The sequence below is a fragment of the Pristis pectinata genome, chromosome 2 (genome assembly GCF_009764475.1).
Source record: "Pristis pectinata isolate sPriPec2 chromosome 2, sPriPec2.1.pri, whole genome shotgun sequence".
In the NCBI taxonomy this organism is placed as follows: Eukaryota; Metazoa; Chordata; class Chondrichthyes; order Rhinopristiformes; family Pristidae; genus Pristis; species Pristis pectinata.
The window spans coordinates 131,183,166-131,202,731 of NC_067406.1; the positions used below are offsets into that span (position 1 = coordinate 131,183,166).

At 40.7% G+C, this 19,566-nt stretch overlaps 1 protein-coding gene across 1 annotated transcript; it reads left to right on the top strand.

Annotated features, from left to right (window-relative positions):
• Positions 1–1,486: 1,486 nt before the first annotated feature.
• On the top strand, positions 1,487–7,039 carry LOC127584304 (myosin light chain 5-like). Its single transcript, XM_052040994.1, has 7 exons — positions 1,487–1,525; positions 3,055–3,162; positions 4,011–4,086; positions 5,960–6,064; positions 6,155–6,233; positions 6,339–6,387; positions 6,902–7,039. Exons 1-7 carry the CDS (start codon positions 1,487–1,489, stop codon positions 7,001–7,003), a joined length of 558 nt encoding a protein of 185 aa, XP_051896954.1. The 3' UTR covers positions 7,004–7,039.
• The last annotated feature ends 12,527 nt before the right edge of the window (positions 7,040–19,566 follow it).

Below are 19,566 nucleotides of genomic sequence, written 5' to 3' on the forward strand. Positions count from 1 at the left end.
AGGGAAAAAACGTATTAGATTTTTGTTGTGTATTTTTAAACTCAAAGGATTGTAACTAAATGTGGATGATAAGTTGCAATCAACTGTGCTGGGAATTAATGGTAGTGCTCAGCTGTCTGTGTAAATATAACTTCTTCATCGCTTTGTATAGTGATATTCTCTCTGGGATACGATCAAACCATCAGGTTCTTCTTTTAGATTTTGTTGTTGCATACTCAATCATTCCTTGAGTCTAGCCAGCTTATAAAGATTTTCTAATAAAACTACTGTATAATGAGATGGATCTTCTGCATAACATGTGAAAGCTTTGAATATTTTATGTATTCTGTAACTGTATTGTTAAATGTTATAAGGATGAGCATTTCTCTTCTCAGGTTTTAAAAATTCATATCATTGTGTTCTGTTTCAATATAACACTCTATCTATTTGCAACAAGCTAATGGACCTCACTATAAGAAAATGGTCATGTTCAGTTTATTCTGTCATCCTCCTTATTAATATAAAACTCTCTAAACTTCAAAAATCAGTGGTGGTAGACTTAGTTGATAGGATTTTAATTTATTATTTGAGAAAGAAACCACCATGTTTCTGCAATACATGCTGCAAAGGGTTGTAGACTCATCCAGCTCCATCACGGGCACAACCCTTCCCATCATCAAGGACATCTTCAGAGGCAGTGCCTCAAGAAGGCGACATCCATCATTAGAACCCTCATCATCCGGGACATGCCCTCTTCTCGTTACTACCATCAGGGAGGAGGTACAGGAACCTGAAGACCCACACTCAATGATTCAGAAACAGCTTCTTCCCCTCTGCCATCAGAATTCTGAATGATCCATGAACCCATGAACACTACCTCATTATTCCTTTTTTTTTGCACTAATTATTTGTTTATAATTTATAGATCTTTGTGTCTTTGCATTGTACTGCTGCCACAAACCAACAAATTTCTCTCTCTGTTTTCCTGAAATGTTGAAATTAGTTCAAGTATGAATTGTATCTTTTCTGGCTTTAATTCACTAAGAATAGCAATGTCTTGATAATGTCTCCAAAAGCATCTCAAGAGAACTTAGCATGAAGTTATTTAGTCACACGTGTCAATTAGAGCAGTGTGACTAGGAATTTATGTTGCCTATTCTGTGAAAAGAATCCAGTATATACTTTGTGGAGCTGTTGTACTGTTTTATTCGTAGTTCCTACTGGAAAATATGATGATACAAGGTTTATAGTATCGTTAAGTGGACAATAAACTCAACTTTGACTTTTGAGAGTCACGGTAAACTGGATAAGGGAAATTTGTCTAGGGCGTTGTAATTCCTCAAAGAACTCTCCACTCCATCTCCTCTATTCCAAAGAAGACATCCTTATTCAAAAGCAAAACAAAAACTGCATATGCAGGAAATCTGAAATAAAATGAGAGAATGCTAGAAATAGTTAGCAGTTTGGGCAGCATATGTGCAGAAGGAAACAAAGTTAATGTTTTGGGATGGTGACCTTTCTTCAGATCTCTCCAACACTGGGCACTGTAAGGCAATATACTTTCAGCACCACAGGATATTTCCCCAGTTTCAGTGTTTGCATCAGAATTAGAGTATATTTGGTTTTGTTGCAAGGTTTGCTATTAGAACATGTATATGTGTGTGCACACATTCTTTTCGGACAGCCTTTGTGAGTGCGTTTGTTCAATTAAGTTTTATTTACATGTTTTACTGTAACTTATTTGGAGAAGCTGTGTTAAGATTTTTAGGTGCTGTCTCACTCCATTAGTAAGAGTCATTGGCATGCCCCCGATGACTTTTAGCAATTTTTACAGATGCACCATAGAAAGCATCCAATTTGGATGCATCACAGCTTGGTATGGCAACTGCTCTGCCCAAGACCACAACAAATTGCAGAGAGTTCTGACTGCAGCCCAGTCCATCATGCCAACCAGCCCACCCTCCATTGACTCTTTCTACACTTCCTGCTGCCTCAGGAAAGCAACTAACATAATCAAGGCCCCTCCTACCCCAGTCATTCTCTCTCCTCCCCTGTCCCATCAGGAAGAAGATACATAAGTATGAGAGCATGTACCACCAGACTCAAAGACAGCTTCTATCCCGCTGTTATCAGACTCTTGAATGGACCTTTCATACATTAATGATGAACTCTTGATCTCCCAACCTACCTCATCATGACCCTTGCAGTTTATTTGTTTACCTGCACTGCACTTTCTCTGAAGCTACAACACCACCTTTTGCATTGTTTTCTTTTTACTACCTCGACGTACTTTTGTATGGCATGATCTGCCTGGACGGCTCCTAAACAAAAATTTTCGTTATATCTCAGTACACAAGACAATAATAAACCAATACCAATACTGTTGGTAGAGAATATTTCATGGAGTAATGAACTGAGTGCAGTATTTGATAAAATTATACATGTATTTTCCTACTTTATTAGCATTATTGGAAGATGGCTTTAGCAAGAGTCGTTCATCAACACTTTTGTACTGCCCATGTACTTGTTCGATAGTATGACCTGAATCTAGGTCTGACAAAGTTATCCATCTCAAAGGGAGAAGTTTCCAAACTGCATGAGCTTTTAGCTTTGGATATGCTGTTTCAGGAGAATAGTTCAACTAATTTAAAATAAACAAGCTTAAATTGCGAGGGGGAATCCCGGAACATTTCTGAATAGCAAGAAATCCAATTGCCAAAAAAAAAGCTATCTCATCTTGGCGGAGTCCTGATGGTAAATTAAACTTTAAAATTCCGTCCCGAAAGATCAGAATGGATCTGCATCAGGTGCTGAAGCTTAATTGCTCAGTCTCCAGGGACCCATTTGCTATCGAGCTGAATGTTTCCTTGTAAGGACTAGTTCATGCGGGCTATCGGCTGCCTCAGGGACTTGAGCCGGCCCCAGCCTCAGTGTCCGGCACCAGGGCGGCTCTCTATATAAACCACAGCCCGCGATGCCCTACCACGGGCGAGCATGGTGAGTGTGTGGAGGACGGGCGCTCGGTGTTCCAGCTCACTCCTGTCATGTTTTTCACTTATTTTCTTTGCCCTGCAGGCGAGCAGGAAAACCAAAAAGAAGGAGGGCGGCGCCAAGCGAGCCCAGAGGGCTTCCTCCAACGTCTTCTCCAGCTTTGAGCAGACCCAAATCCAGGAATTCAAGGAAGTAAGTGTGCGAGTCCACACCTGCGTGCCACAAACAGGGATAGCTTCCATTTATGTAGCGCCTTTCCGTTGTCGCAGAGCGCTTTACAGCCAATGAAGTAGCTGAAGAGGAAAAGGGAGCTAAGGCTGCAGCCAATATTTGGGAAGGAGTGGAGAGAGGCTGAGAGGCGACTGGGGGACGGGAGGTGGGAAGGGACAGGGATGGGTGAAAATATTAAACCGTATAAACCGTATGAAAGGGGAGAAGAGAGCAGGAAAGATAACTGGGATTACTCTGGGAGCCGGCATGGACTCAATGGGACGAATTATCGCCTTCTCTACCTTAAGGGCAGATGAGAAAGACTAAAATGTAAGGATAAACGAGACCTTTAAAATTAACCATTTGCTAGTACACTTTGATTACCGAGGCGACTTAAATCGATGTCAGTTTCCCTTGTTCGGTTGGGGACACTAATACTGAATGGAATGCAAGGACAAATCTAAATTATTAAATAAATTCCAAGAAGAAAGTTTTTAAAAAAACGAAATCCCTTTCCGCATGTCAGTTTGGCCTCTGCTATTCAGTATATTTCTTGCAATTTTTTTGACTTTGTAGTTATTACCAATTTAACAAATTCATGAGACCAGAAGCAGACCAAGTCCAGAAACCTGTGCAATAATTTACATAAATTAGCACATTTTACGGTTGAATTAAATTATTAATATTTTGCTCTTTTCCTTGCACTACAAGAAGGAAAGATGCATGAGAAATGACAAATTAAATGTTCAGTTAAAATACAGAGACCTTCTGTTGGATCTGGCAGATTGTCATGTTAAACTCGATTATCCTTATGTTTTCCCCCTTTTTAGGCTTTCACTCTGATTGATCAGAACAGAGACGGCTTCATTGACAAAGAGGATCTGAAAGACACTTATGCATCCTTGGGTAAATGTTACTTACAAATCTGATACTATCTCAGTGTACTGAAGCTGGTTGCAGAAGCACACCATTGTGATTTGTCCTTATGAAGGCTATCAGTAGCTTGACACATTCACATTGATATTAGAATATTCTGTAAATGTTTGAATATCACATTTCATCCTCTAGGATGTCTCAGTTCAACCCTCAGAGATATCAGATAGATTGACCAGCTGACAATCAGTCAAACAGTTTGCCTCTGTCTTCAGTTGTTTTCTTCCCACAAACTAGCCAGTGTCAGGGGAACGAAAAAGCAAACACTTGTGTTTGTTACATCTTTAAAGCATTTTAAAGTTTACTGCAACCTGTGAATTGCTTTTTGAACTATCATTAGCACAAGGAATAGGATCAGCTAAAAGGGAAAATGAGTTGGGAATAACTGTCCACAAGTCACATTGTAATGAGGCTATTGTACATAAAACACAACACTAGGTTCTAGCTTTGCTGAATGTCAAACTGTTTACAATGTACAGATCAGACCACAGAACACTGTGTTCAGTTTTTGCCACCATGAATTAAAATATGTGATGACACCTTAAGAAGGAAAAAAGAGTACGTATGATCATGTGACATTAACTACAGGCAGTCCCCAGGTTATGTGAGGGTTCCATTTCTGAGAAGTGTACATAAACAGATTTCTCCAAAAGTTAGTTCTATAGCAACAAACAATCTGCTGCAAGAATTACGTGGTTTGAGCAGCATCTGGGGGGTGGGGGGATGGAATTGTTAACATTTCAGGTAAAGACCCTGCATCAGGACTGAGAGCGGAGAGGGAAGATAGCCAGTGTAAAGAGGAGAGGGCGGATAGTGAAATAGGGGTCAGTTTTATCACTCCCTTTCTCCTCTTTATGCTGGCTATCTTCCCTCTCCACTCTGTCCTGATGCAGGGTTTCGACCTGAAATGTCAACGATTCCTTATGCCCACAGGCGCTGCTCAGCCCCCTGAGTTCTTCCAGCAGATTGTTTGTTGCTCCAGATTCCAGCATCGGCAGTCTCTTGTGCTTACATTTTCTATAGCTACCCATATCATAGCTCTACATGCACTTGTTATAATTCTTTCATTTTATTGAATAATCACTGTAATACAACCCATAATTAAACTAATGGAATATATACTGTATCGTAATTCATGAAAAACATGAAACATTTTGTTATTATTATTACTAGCTTGAAAAATACTTTAAGATATGTGGGAGAATTTGTGTAAAATCAGATTTCCATAAGTCAGGTCACTCATTACCTGGGGATCCTTGTTTATGAAAAAAAAAGATAGTATTGAGCTTGAGACTCCAGAGAGATGCCAGCTAAAAGGGGTGACAAGCTGTTGAATGGTGTAGATGTTAATGAGACAAGTTCAGGATATGGTCCTGGAAATAAATTGAAATCAAAGAAAATGAGTTAAAATAGATATAGCTAGAAATATGAGTTCTCAAAAACTGCTAAGATCCTTACATCTAAATTAGCTTCTGAGAAATCCAGTCAAGATTTTGGAGTGGGTGTCTTTTCTTTGAGGGACATTGTAATGTTGAACTCACTCTCAGGTGAAGTGGTTGAGATGAACAACATGGGTATCATCAAGGGAAAGCTGGATGTATACCCAGAGTGAAAGGAATAGAGGATACGCTGAGGAATTAGAAGAAGGATGGTGAGAAAATGCTCATTTCTGTTGGGTTGAATAGTCTGTTTCTCTGTTGTAAATTCCATGTGATCATAAATGTTTGATAGTTAGCCATGTAGATTAATAAAGCATTAAGATTGTTCAAAAATAATGGGTGAGGTTGATAGCTGGTGGGATTCATTTTAAAAAAATCATCCCATTAATTTCCTATTTTATTTTCAGGCAAACTCAATGTAAAAGATGATGAACTAGAATCCATGTTGCAAGAGGCCACTGGTCCAATTAACTTCACCATGTTTTTAAATCTGTTTGGAGCAAAGTTACATGGTATGACAATACCACTTCTCTGTTTCCACTTCCTACTCCCTGACTTTAGTCTCACTGATTCTTCTCACTGATTATTTTTCTTACACACAGGTTCTGACCCAGAAGAGGTGATGCTAAATGCATTCAGATTGTTTGATCCAGAAGGCAAAGGACACATCAACAAAGACGAGTACTTGTTTCTTTTATTTTCCTGGTTTTTGCTGATGGTTGATTTGCAGTTTCTGTGGTGTCCTTAATGTCAAGCTTCTCATGCTGTTTTTTTTACCACCTGCAGATTAAAACGAATGTTGATGACACAAGCTGACAAATTCACAGCTGAGGAGGTTTGCATAAACACTTAATCATTCACTTTTCTTTGACCAAGGACAATTGCCAATTAGGAACGGAAATATTTATGCTCAGGGATAAGAAGTATTATACTAGCAGTAACAGATGTAACAAGAAAACCTCTGCAAATTACTGGTCCCAAAATGGAATAAATTCTATACTTGGTTCTCCAAAAACTAACTTGCATTTAAAAAACACTGAAGTCAATAAAAGGTGTTGTATTCTTCTTTACATAAATTTATGCAAATGTAATTACATCAGGATATATGGTGTAGAAGAAACTAATCCCATATTAATAACTACTTTGTATTCATAATGTACCTATGCACTAAATAAGTTGTTGAGTTGATTACAATGGGTATTATTATTTCCCTTTTGTATATTTGATGAGATTATCAGTATATATTTTATTTATACTGGGAACCAGTCTTACAAAGTTTCAACAGTTAAAATTTTAATAACAGTGTAACATGTCTCCCTCCCTTTGTTCTGTCTTTCCATATGTTGTAGGCTGAGCAGATGTTTCGGTCCTCTCCCATTGATGCAGCGGGTAACCTGGATTATAAATCGCTCTGCTACATCATCACACACGGTGAAGAAAAGGAAGAGTAAATGAAGAATAAAACACACTTACTTGAAGTCCTCAGATCTTTGTATTTATCACGTTGCATCAACAGTGAATAAAACCGCATTGTAAATAGTGGTTCTTGTAGTTTCTGTGGCTCCCCCACCTCGTAAATTAACTTCAAATACAGTTTACTCACCTTTTTGTGCTATGTATGTACATGCTAATCCTTATAATTCAGAGGCATTTCTGAGATGGATGTCAGCTGTAACCCAGTTGGTGGCATTCTTGCCTCCTGAGTTATAATTGTGGGTTCAGGTCCTGCTCCAAAGACTGGAGCCAAAATCAGTGCTGTCATTCCAGTGCGGAACCGCACTGAGGGAGGTGTTGCCTTTCAGCTGAATTGGTAAATCAAGGCTCCTTTGATTGCACATAATAAATCTTGTGCTGCTATTTTGACGAGGAGCAGGGAAATTATCCCCGGCACCCCTGGCTCATAGTCTATTTTTTTGTGATGTTGATTACCTGTTTCTATTGCTCTGAGACATTGCTGTGAATAAACAGTACTGTTTAGAAGTAGATGACCCAAGGCTGTGAAAGGGCTCTATCTAAATGAAATGGATTTTTAAGGGGATCAAGTTAAGCAAATAACATTAAAAGAAATGAAAGTTGTACAAAAGACCAAGTCAACATTCAAACAGTACAGGAGATCACAGCCAACAAATTGTGTAACTTCTAACAATGAGGTACAGTTTTCATGGTGACAGGTTGTGACTGAACAAGTTGCAAAATGATGAGCAAAATCTGGTTTCTTCAACCCCAAGCTGAAAGTAAAATTTTCTGGACAACCCTTCAATATAACCTCTCACTCAAAAGCTGCTTGACTGCCATCTCTCAGCTTCTCACTGGTGACTACTCTGGTGCTCTAAGCTGATCATAAGCAATGAAGCAGGAGCACCAGAAAATTAAATGATGTAACCTTGCATTACTGGCACAAGGTAAAACCAGCCAAAGGCCCTTCTGCATTGATATTAGGAAATGTTTCTTGGTGGTGTAACTATCTACTTCTGGGGCATAGCCCTATTATCTATCAGTCTTCATGAGAGTGATTTTATTGAGACATGTAAGATTTCTTGGGACACAAGAGAGACTGTAGATGCTGGAATCTGGAGCAACATACAAAGTGCTGGAGGAACTCAGCAGGTCAGGCAGCATCTATGGAGGGAAATCTATGGGATTGAGTTTAAGAGCCATGAGGTAATGATGCAGCTCTGCAAAGCTCTGCTTAGACCACACTTGGAATACACTGTCCAGTTCTGGTCACCTCATTATGGGAAGGATGTGGAAGCATTGGAAAGGGTGCAGAGGAGATTTACCAGGATGCTGCCTGGTTTGGAGAGTATGGATTATGAGGAGAGACTAAGGGAGCTAGGGCTTTAATCTTTGGAGAGAAGGAGGATGAGGGGAGACATGATAGAGGTATACAAAATATTAAGAGGAATAGATAGAGTAGACAGCCAGCGTCTCTTTCCCAGGGCACCAATGGTCAAATTCAAGAGCTTGTTAGATAAGCATATGGAGGAATTTAAAATGGCTATGTGGGAGGAAGGGGTTAGATAGTCTTAGGCGAGGTTTAAAGGTCAGCACAACATGATGGGACAAAGGACCTGTATTGTGCTGTACTGTTCTATGGTTCTAATGGTTCTAAATGGACTATCGACATTTTGGATTGAGACCCTTCATCTGGAAGATTTCTTGGGAATTTGACAAGTTAGCTCCTGGTGGGAGAATCTGGATCCAGTGAGGATGGTCTCAGAATAAGGGGCGATCTATTTAAGATAGAGTGCAGGGTTTTTTTATTTATGTCTTTCAGAGTTGTGAACCTTTAGAATTCTATACTCCAGAGAGATTTTTTGTTGGTGATATAAAAGTCTTTATTCATCTTTTTATTTAATTTTAAAAATAAACTTTATTCATAATTTAAAAAATATATACAAAGGAAGAACACAGTGCAAAATACAAAAGCTTAACATTCATGGTTGTTATATTCAGTAGTGTAAAACTTAAGGAGAGAAAAAGACACACAAACAAACATAGCACCATTGCCACTTATGTGACTCCCTGAGGTGATGCACCTTTCATTATCTGAGCGATGTGGAGGCTGCCTTTCAATATATTCAGTGACTCAGATAGATATTTGGACAATGGAGAGTCAATGGTTATGACAAACAATATTAGAGTGAGGGTGAGGGAAAGATCAGACCAAAGAGGTTCTTATTGAACAGCAAAGCAGTCTTGATGAGCCATAGGGTTACTCTGCTCCTTTGGTTTATGCTGCGTAGATACTCCTCTTGCCCTGTTTGGTCCTTGTGACACTATGCTGTCCAGGAGTGACCTCAGGAAGTACTACCAGAATAATGGAAGTCTGGAATTCTCTTCTACTGAAAGCTGTGGATGCCAGAAACCAAGCTTTGAAAACTGAAGACTTCCTTAGGTAAGGGCATAAAAGGTGCCTTGGATCAGACATGATCTACTAGAAGGTGGAATAAGATCAAAGGATTGGACAGCCGAATCACTCCCGTTGGAAGTACTGAAAATCATTGAAGAAACAACTGGATGCAATAGGCACTTATAAACCAGATTGGCTGGAATGGGCCTCCTCATCTATACACTGTAGGTGAACTTGTGAAAAATCAACCCTAAACCAACTTGATTTTTTATCATGTCGTGATGGGGCCATTCTTGAAACCAGCTGTCTCTGAAATCACCTCAGTGTCATTTCTTCAGAACAAGGATGGGGCTAGTTCAGTAACTTAAGCTTTCTATACCTGTTCAGAGGCTTCCTCCTTCCTTACCTTGATCAGAGGTGTGAAGACATAATCACGGAAAGAATGGATGCAAGAAGAACCCTCAAACCTTTCAGCTGCTCTCTGGAAGTACAATTGTGGAAGTGGTTATGAGAATCTCATCCATTTCTTACGAAGAGATGTTGGGAGCACCAGATTAGGCCAAGTCAAGCAGGCAGTAAATGGTGCGGCCATTGGGTGAGATGACCAAAAATCTGGCTTCTTTATCATTATCTGCTCCAGGAAGACATTATTCTGCTGCAACATTGTTTGGGTGTCCCACTTGCAGATCTCCAATTTTAATCATTCCATTGCTGGTGGTTGTTTTTTTTGGCTGACAAGGCCCAATGATCTGATCTTTCTTCCCTAAATCTTTCCTCCTTATCACTTTCTTTAGCATAGTCTTTAAAACCTATCACCCTAACCAAGCCTTTGATCACCTCTCCTGATATCTCTTGAGAAACAAAGGACTGCAGATGCTGGAATCCAGATGAAAAACACAATGATGCCAGAGGAACTCAGCAGGCCAGGCAGCATCAAATCTCTCGATATCTTTTTCTGTGTCCTAGTCAAAATTTGCCAAAATTCTACTTAATAGTGTCATTGTCAGGTACCTTGGCACCTTTCAGAATATGAAAGGCACAGTATAAATACAAGCTGACAGTGTTGAGGTTTAAATATTTTTGATGGTTCCATCACATTTAGGCATGTGGCTCTTCAGGCTGTTTGGCAGTGATGGGGACTGCTGTATGGTAGTCAGAATTCTGCATTCAGGCCTCTGTAAGTGGCAATATTGAGAACAATTGCCCATCAATAGCAGAGATTTCAATGGGTTTGACACAATTTTCATTTGAATCTATGTTAATGCTAGTTTCATTGGATGGTTGGTTTACTTGAGAGATTCTTTTACTCTGTGTCTGTGATTGCTTTAATTCATTATCAAGCTCTGAGTATCACAGAAATGGCCAGCATTCGTTGCTCACTCTGCTTTTCTGAAGATTTATATGCCTTCCTCAGCTGCTGCAGTCCATGCAGTGAAGGTTCTTCTGCAGTAGTGTTGGCTGGATAGGTTTAAGGGTCTCATAGTAGTGCAAGAACAGCAATGCATGGGCAAGGCAGGATGGAATGCAACGTGGAGTGGAATTTGTAGTGATGATACTCCCTTGCATGTGGTGGAGCTTGCAAATTTGTGAGGTGCTGTCAAAGATAGCACAGATAGGAGGAAACTTCTCTCCGCCGTGCCCCCCCCCCCCCCCCCGAGGAAGTATCTAAAACCAGAGGACATAGGGTAAGGGGTAAAAGGTTTAGAAGGGATCTGAGGAAAAGCTTTTTCACCCAGAGGGTGGTTGGAATCTGGAACGTACTGTCTGAGACAGTGGTGGAGGCAGGTACTTTCATAACATGTAGGAAGTATTGAGGTGAGCACTTGAATCACCAATGAATAGAAGGCTACGGCCCAAGTGCTGGTAAATGGGAACAGTATAGATGAGTGTATATCAACAGTATATCAACAGTATTGATAGTCAGAATGGATAGGGAGGCCCTAAGGGCCTGTTTTGTGCTTTATGACTATAACTCTATGACTCTGTGATATCCTGGTGAGCTGCTGCAGTGCATCTTACAAGTAGGACACCCTGCAGCTAAGGTGTGTTGGTGGTGGATTGAGAGAATGTTTGAGGTGACAGAGGAGTTCAAATGAGCTAATTCCTCTTGGATGATGTAGAGTGTCCCTACAGTTGTACTGTTGCGGGCAAGTGGGGAATATTCAAGGCATTAAAAATAAATTTGATTCTGTCTTTTACAACCTCAAGAGATCCCAAAATGCTTCAGGGCTGACAAAATATTCTTTGGAAATTGTCATCATTGTGACATAAGAAACATGGTAAGCAATTTGCACATCACCGCAAGCTCCCTCACAACATTTAGCTGGATGTAGTTTGATTTAGTTTGGCCAGGTCACAGTGAAATCCAGCTTCAGGTAACCCATGATGCTGGAGGAACTCAGCAAAACCTGTCCAGAAGAAGGGACCTGACCCGAAACGTTGACCGCCTGCTTTTCTCCACAGATGCTGCCTGGCCTGCTGAGTTCCTCCAGCATCATGGGTTACCTGAAGCTGGATTTCACTGCCTATCCACTTGGGCTTCTTCTCCCTTGGTTCACCTTTCCTATCCCCCCCAACCCTCTACCTGGGTCCATTTTCCCTCCTTTATCTGGTTCTGGTTATCAGCTGCCAGCCTTTACCTTCCCTCTCCCCCCTTCCATCCAGCTCCAGCCACCTATTCTTTCCCCCCACCACCCCTTATCTGTCTCCACCTATCACCTACCAGCCTCTGCCTCATAATTCCCCCTCCCCCTCCGCCACCTGGCTTCATCTACCCAACATCCCCTGTCTCACCTGGTTCCATCTATCACCTACCAGCCCCTGTCTCACCCCTCCATTTCATTTTCATGTACTGCCCACCTTCTGTTTACACTCTCAGTCCTGGTGCAGGGTCTTGACCCAAAACATCAACCATTCCTTTGCCTCCACAGATCCTGCTTGAGCTGCTGAGTTCCTCCAGCAGTTAATTTTTGCTTCAAATACTGTTATTGTATCATTTATGTTCACCTAGAAGGGCAGAAAGGGCTTCACTTTAATATTTTATCTAAAGATTGTATGTGTCAATAATGGAGCACTGTCTTGGTTTTACACTGGTGTTGGTCTGGACTCTAAGCTCCAGTCTGCGAAGTGAGACCTTAACCCATTATCTGCCTCGCAGGTGTGTGTGTGTGTGTGTGTGTGTGTGTGTGTGTGTGTGTGTGTGTGTGTGTGTGTGTGTGTGTGTGTGTGTGTGTGTGTGTGTGTGTGTGTGTGTGTGTGTGAGAGAGAGAGAGAGAGAGATACCACTGAGTCCAAATTAACCAAAAATTTGGATTGAAGTAGTAAAAGTATGGGAATGTAATCTTATTCGATATCATTAAAAATAATTATTTGCAATGTCTCTGATATTGAACATTCCATAACTCAAGTAATTAGACAGAACCAAAAGTGCTGGGCACAGAGTTCAGGGTCTTTGAAAGGTCACAGGGTCATAGCATCATTAAGTCATAGAGTCATACAGCAGAGAAACCGGTCCTTCTGCCCACCACATCCATGCCGACATTTTTGCCGATCTTCACTGATCCGATTTGTCCACATTTGCCATCTGACCAAGGGTTTTTGACCCGAAACATTAACTCCCTCTCTTTCCATGGATGTTGCATGACATGTTAAGTCTTTTCAGCATTTTCTTGTTTCAGGTTTCCAGCATCTGCAGGTTTTTTTTACTTTTCAAAATAATTAGACTATTGGAATATCCTGTAATAATGCCTGAGTACTTAATTTGGTTTTTGATTGTCCCTTTTGCCCATCTTGTTTTCCTCAGAGAAGCTGACCCCTCCTGTTATATGGATGATGGTTTCCCTCAAATATATTATTCATTGTCATTAACAAGTAACATCAGTAGATTATTTGACCATGGGGCTACATTGGAACCCAAAATGGATTGATCAGGAGTGGGAAATCTGCCAATGTTAGTTTCTCAGCTCCAGTCCTGGTCAATCAGTTCAGGATTCGCTCTAAGACTTCTGTGGTCTTTATGTCTCAGTTATTCATTGAAGAAACTTGCTAAACCATTAGGGAGCCTACTGGTGTCAATGTAGTCCTCTCAATGCCAAGTTCAATAACTGCATCAAATTTGTACCCCCTTTGGCAACATTAATTCTAACAATTTAAACAATACTAAAAGAAACTAGAAAAAATAGCAATAATGTTAAAATCTTAAGATTTCTAAAATTAGTACTATGAAGCATCTTCTAAAAATGGCACAAAGGAATCAAACTACCTGCTTGAATCTCTGATAACCTTGTTATATAGAATAGATGTCTTTAAAAATCAGTTCCGAAACAAATGGTTCACTAACCCTGAAGCTCATTCCTGTCTTTAAATTATCACTCTGTCACTGAAGGTGCTGTACACCGCAGCAAAGCCACAAATGTCCCTGCATAATGCCAACATTATTTAAAGGTTCATGAAACCATTACACACAGATACTTATTTCCAGAGGTATGACTATTCTCTGAGGCCACAGGCATTGGATTATTAAGCTTTGATGTGGAGTAGTATTTGTCCAATAGTAGCCACTAGGTGGAGACAAATGACCAAATCATCAGGGGCTAAATTGGCTAGTCCCCAAAAACAGGAGCAGGAATCTGAATGTGTGTTTAACCTGTACACATTGATTGCAATGCAGGTAGCAAATCTACCCATTTTAATGATTGCTGTATACAGCCTGCACTAACTGTCATATTGATTGACTGCTTGTAAGAGGGGACTTGATAGCATCAATTAAAGCTTGTTTAAATCCACTCTGCACTTCTAAAGTGGGAGTGCATTGTGGCAACAGAAGGTCTTGACAGTCACGCAGCAAGTAAATCTGCAGCAGAAAAGAGCGTAATAAACATCTCGGGCTTCAGGTTTGTAGCAATGGACACATGCACAACAACTCCACAGTGCTCTTTCTAGGCTGTACAATGATTTCTACGCCTGAGTGTTTCAATTTCTTAATTACATTATGAGATGAGGGATGAGATATCTTTATTAGTCACATGTACAGCGAAACACACAGTGAAATGCATCTTTTGCGTAGAGTGTTCTGGGGGCAGCCCGCAAGTGTCGCCACGCTTCTGGTGCCAACATAGCGTGCCCACAACTTCCTAACCCCTACGTCTTTGGAATGTGGGAGGAAACCGGAGCACCCGAAGGAAACCCATGCAAACACGGGGAGAACGTACAAACTCCTTACAGACAATGGCTGGAATTGAACCCAGGTCACTGGCGCTGTAAAGCGTTATGCTAACCACTACACCACCGTGCCTGCTTGGGATCGTGTCACTTTCTCCCTCTTTCCCAAGGATCTGTTCTTTCCTTTCTGGTCCCCAGTCTTCACTTGCATTCTTAGTTAGCCCTCTGCCCATCTTCTTCTGCTTCTCCTTCTTATTACCCATTTTGAGCTGCTATTATCTCCTCCCTCCCCCTTTCCCGTCCCTGATCCCCTTTCCCTTAATAGGCAAGCATTTGGCAATGGGGGGCAGTGGAGTTTGCCTTCTGCACCACAACCTTCAGGCTCAGCAGCATGGTAAAATGGGAAAGTTTGGGTGTTAGATGGGTCAGGTTCTATGGGATCACTGGCTATTTCATAACTTCCAATATTCTTAAGCCAAGGAAAGTGAGCATATACTGTATACACCAGTTCCAATGATGGTTCTGACCTAATGAAGTTTTTATTGCTGAAATAATAGCCCATTTCTCTCCCTTTCAGATGTTGATAGACTTGTTATGAATTTTACATCACTCTCATTGGCTTTCTTGAGATCAATCCATTTGACTTCACACAGAGAGAACAAGACTTGTATTTACAATGTTACCTTTCATGACCTCAGAATGTCATAAAACACTTTACGGCCAACAGTATATATGAAATATAATCACGGTTGTAATGTGCAAAATGGTGCAGATAATTTATATGGAACAACTGATGAGGAGAGACTGTATAGGCTCTCTTTGTGTTCCTTTGAATGGAGGAAGCTGAGTGGTCCTGATTGAGATATACAAAATTATGAAGGGCATAGATAGGGTAGACAGCAGGAGGCTTTTCCCCATAGCAGAAGTATCTAAAACTAGAGGCGATAGGTTGAGGCTAAGGGGTAGGAGGTTTAGAGGGTACCTGAGAAAGAATTTCTTTTATATCCAGAAGGTGGTTGGAATCTGGAACACACTGCCTGAGAGGGCGGTGGAGGCAGAGCCTCTCACAGCATTTAAGAAGTATCGAGATGAGCTCTTGAATTGCCAAGGTATAAAAGGCTAAGGATAAGTGCTGGTAAAACGGATTTGTAAAGCTGAGTAATTGATAGTCCTAGTGGACATGGTGGTCTGAAGACCCTATTTCTAGACTCTATGACTCTATGTCTCTAAGTGCACAAAAATGGCAATGTGATAATTGCCAGGTAATTTGTTTTATAATGTTATCAGTTGAAGCATAAATATTGGTCAGAGTACTCAAAATAAATCCAAGGCTTTTCCTCAAAGTGGTGTTCTGCAGTTATTGACATCCACCCAAAAGGGCAGACGAGGCCTGGGTCCAATCAAAAGCAGCAAAAGGCATAACCTCCTATGGTGGTGCATTGGAAATTCAGACCAGATGTTTATGCACAAGTACCTGGAGAAGGATTTGAACCCACAATTGGTAACAACAATATATCAACTGAGCCATTGAGCAGGAATCAAGCAAGTAATAGGATAGAGTGAAACTGGAGGGAGACCCTTAAAGAAGAGTTTAATGAATAAATTCTGAGGCAAGATGGGAGCAAAGTTCAGGGGTAGGAAGTCTGAGGACATGAAAGATACTTGGAATGCACATATAAGCTCAGTTACTCTAATATATTGTTATAAAACAAAGGTACAGTTCCTTAGCTATAAAATAATACAATTATGTAGAATGCACATATTAGACCATGCTCAAATATAATCCAGTAATTTAGCAGCCTGGTAATTTATTTTATCAACAGAGCAAGCCTCAACATCAACCTGTGAACCCCACTCAGGATTTTATATGTTTTAATAAGGTCACCTCTCATTCTTCTAAACTCCAAAGTATACAGACCCAAACTGTTTAGACTCTTGACATTACAACCCTTTCATCCCAGGAATGTGTCTGTAGCAGTCCAACTCCTCTCGTTAGGAACGTAGGTCAGATATCATTGATTGATAGAACCTTGCGGCTTACAGGGAGGCCATTCAGCCCAGCATTCCTAAACTGGTTCTTTGAAAGGGCCATTCAGTTAGTCTAACTCCCCTGTGCTTTCCACAAAGCCCTGCAATGTGCTCCTCACCCCTTCAAGAATTTATCAATTTACCTCTGAATGTTACCAACAAATCAGTTTCCACCATCTTCCCAGACATTACAATCTGGATTATTAAAACTTGTTAAGTAAAGCAACTTCTCCTCATCTTCATCTCTGGATCTTTTGCCATGCTTTGGGTGAATTTCTGAATTGAGATCTTCTACAACACACACCCATGAGTAACCTCCACCAGTACTACGTTCTGCATTCATGAAACAAAGACAATTGTCCCTTTTATTGGGACCTGATAACAGTCCAAAGTGAGGTGCACAGGATTTCAGGTTGGATGATTTCACTACTTGTGAGCATGTCTGAGGAGGATAAACTAATGCCTTTAAGATCTTAATACCGTGCTGAAGGACTAGACAGAGACAGTAATCTGCCCTTGTTATAGGCTGAGCATGTTGTTATGAATTCCCAACAGGAAAATTTTACTGAAACTTGAAATGCAATCCATTTGGTTGGAGACTCCTCTTTCTAAAGTATTAATTTGGACAGCACAGTGGCACAGATAGTAGAACTGCTGCCACACAACTCCACCACCCAGGTTCCATTTACTTTGCGTCCTATCTGAGTGAAGCTTGCATGTGCTCTCTTTGTCCGCATGGGTTTCCCTTGGGTGCTCTGGTTTCCTCCTACATCCTAAAGATGTGCTGGTAGTTTACTGGATACTGTAAAATTTCCCTTAGTGCAGGTGGGAGCATAGTTTTCAGGGAGATACATGGGAATGGGACTGATGGGTGTGCTCTAGGAGCTGGCATTGACTCAGTGGGCTGAAAGGCATCCTCCTGTATTGTAAGGACACAGGAGAACCCTCAACCTTACATAATTCAGCAGGTTGTCCTCCATTCCAGGTAGCAGTGTATGGTCCAGGGTTAAATTAGATGGTCCAGATTTCTCAGACCAGAAATTTGGGCTGAACATAACATTGTTATGTTGTCTAACAAGTGTCTCATTACATTATACCTTTTGGCCACTGTGACGTTTGAGTTTCAGCATATAAATGCATGAGTATTCTCTTAAGGTTGTATGCAAAATATGCATTTCACTGTGTGTTTCAATGTACATGTGACTAATAAATATATCTTAAAGTTGTTCAGTGTTATATTATTTAATCCAAGTATGAGCATGTTTTGGAGACACGAGAGACTGCAGATGTTGGATTCTGGAGCAACAAACAATCTGCTGGAGGAACTCAGCGGGTCTGATTCAACATTTTGACCTGAAACACAATTTCTTTCCCCTCACCGATGCTGCTCAACCCACTGAGTTCCTCCATCAGATTGTTTGTTGTTTGAGCATTTTTGAATATTTCAATTAAACATCGTGGTTAGGGTGGGGAGGGGGAGAGGTACGGAAAAGGGAACAATAAATGGGAGGACTGAAGGTGGATTGGAAGGAGAGAGGGAACACTAGAGGTAAGGGTTACCTGAAATTAGAAAATTTAATGTTCATACCAAAATTGACTTTATTCCCCGTACATTAAATTTCTTCTATCTACAAATTTCAATTTTACTCTCAAAGCAATTGGAACTATCTACCATTAAGAGTATAACCTACCACATTAATACAATAACTGGGTCACATGAATCACTAATTCAGGTTTACAAATATGTAATATCTTTTATGGGGACAAATTGATCCAAGCACATATCCTGACAAGAAATATTATGTTTGAAAGCTCTTCAAATGAGCATGTAAAGTACTTCAGTCCTTTGCTTCAGATCTCAGCAGTTCATCAAATTTAATCCTTAAATGCTTTACTATTTATGTTTGTCTTTACTGTGTGCCATAAAAGTGTCTGTCTCAAGGCAGTGTCTGACTTCCAATAGGCCACAGAATTTTCCACGGCAGTAGACTTGGCAGCATCTAGTGTAATCATTGAAATAAAGAGCTTCATTAATATTGTGTTTTCTCCCTTTGGATGGCAACAATGCTCTCATCTATTTGGTAATGCAGGGTTCAGTAGACTGAAAGGCTATTTTATTGCAGTGAAATTACAGATACAATGAGTTACGAATTATAGGTACAAACAAAAATGTGCCTGTGAAGCTGCTGCAAGCAGGTTTTTCATTGTACCTGTACTTCACCGTACTTGTGCACATGACAATAAACTCAACCTGACTTTGCTTAACTTAGGTGAGTTGTTGCATTGCATCCTATCATTGTTTCATATTTCATATTTCCTTAGAATATAAAAGAAGGCCATTCAGCTCATCAAGTCTATGCTTGCTTTCAGAACAATCGCATCAATTCCATTCCCCTAGTTATTCCCCTTTTTTCTTACACGCCCATCAACTCCACCCTGATTCTCCAACCACCTACCCACACTAGGGTTATTTCCAGTAATCAATTAACCCACCAGCATGTCTTTGGGATGTGGGAGAAAACCAGAGCATCCAGGGGAAACCAACGTGATCACTGGGAGAATATATAAACTCCACATAGACAGCACTGGAGGTCAGAATCGAACTTGGGTCACTGTAGCTGGGAGGCACAGGGACTACCAGTTGTTGCCATTATGTTGCCCCCCACCCCCCTGAAGCCACACTGCAACAGTAAGGGATGGATAGATAGTGAGACAAGAGTTCCACATGAATGAGCTGTTCTGTCCTGGATGGGATTGGCATGTCCCGAAACATCGACTGTTTATTGCCCTCCATGGATGCTGCCTGACCTGCTGAGTTCCTCCAGCACTTTTTGTGTATTGCTCCAGATTCCAGCATCTGCAGAATTTCTTGTGTCTCCAATATCTTTGATGAATCAGCTGAAGCCATCTTCCAAAGGATTTCCTGCAGTCACATCCTGGGACCGCAATGACCAGCTTCTAATGAATACAACC

Bases quoted from the DNA above. Each gene is read 5' to 3' on its own strand.
- LOC127584304 (XM_052040994.1), top strand. From the start codon at position 1,487: ATGGTGACCTTTCTTCAGATCTCTCCAACACTGGGCACT. The intron at 4,087-5,959 runs GTAAATGTTACT...TTTTATTTTCAG, and splicing joins AGACACTTATGCATCCTTGG to GCAAACTCAATGTAAAAGAT. The intron at 6,388-6,901 runs GTTTGCATAAAC...CATATGTTGTAG, and splicing joins ACAAATTCACAGCTGAGGAG to GCTGAGCAGATGTTTCGGTC.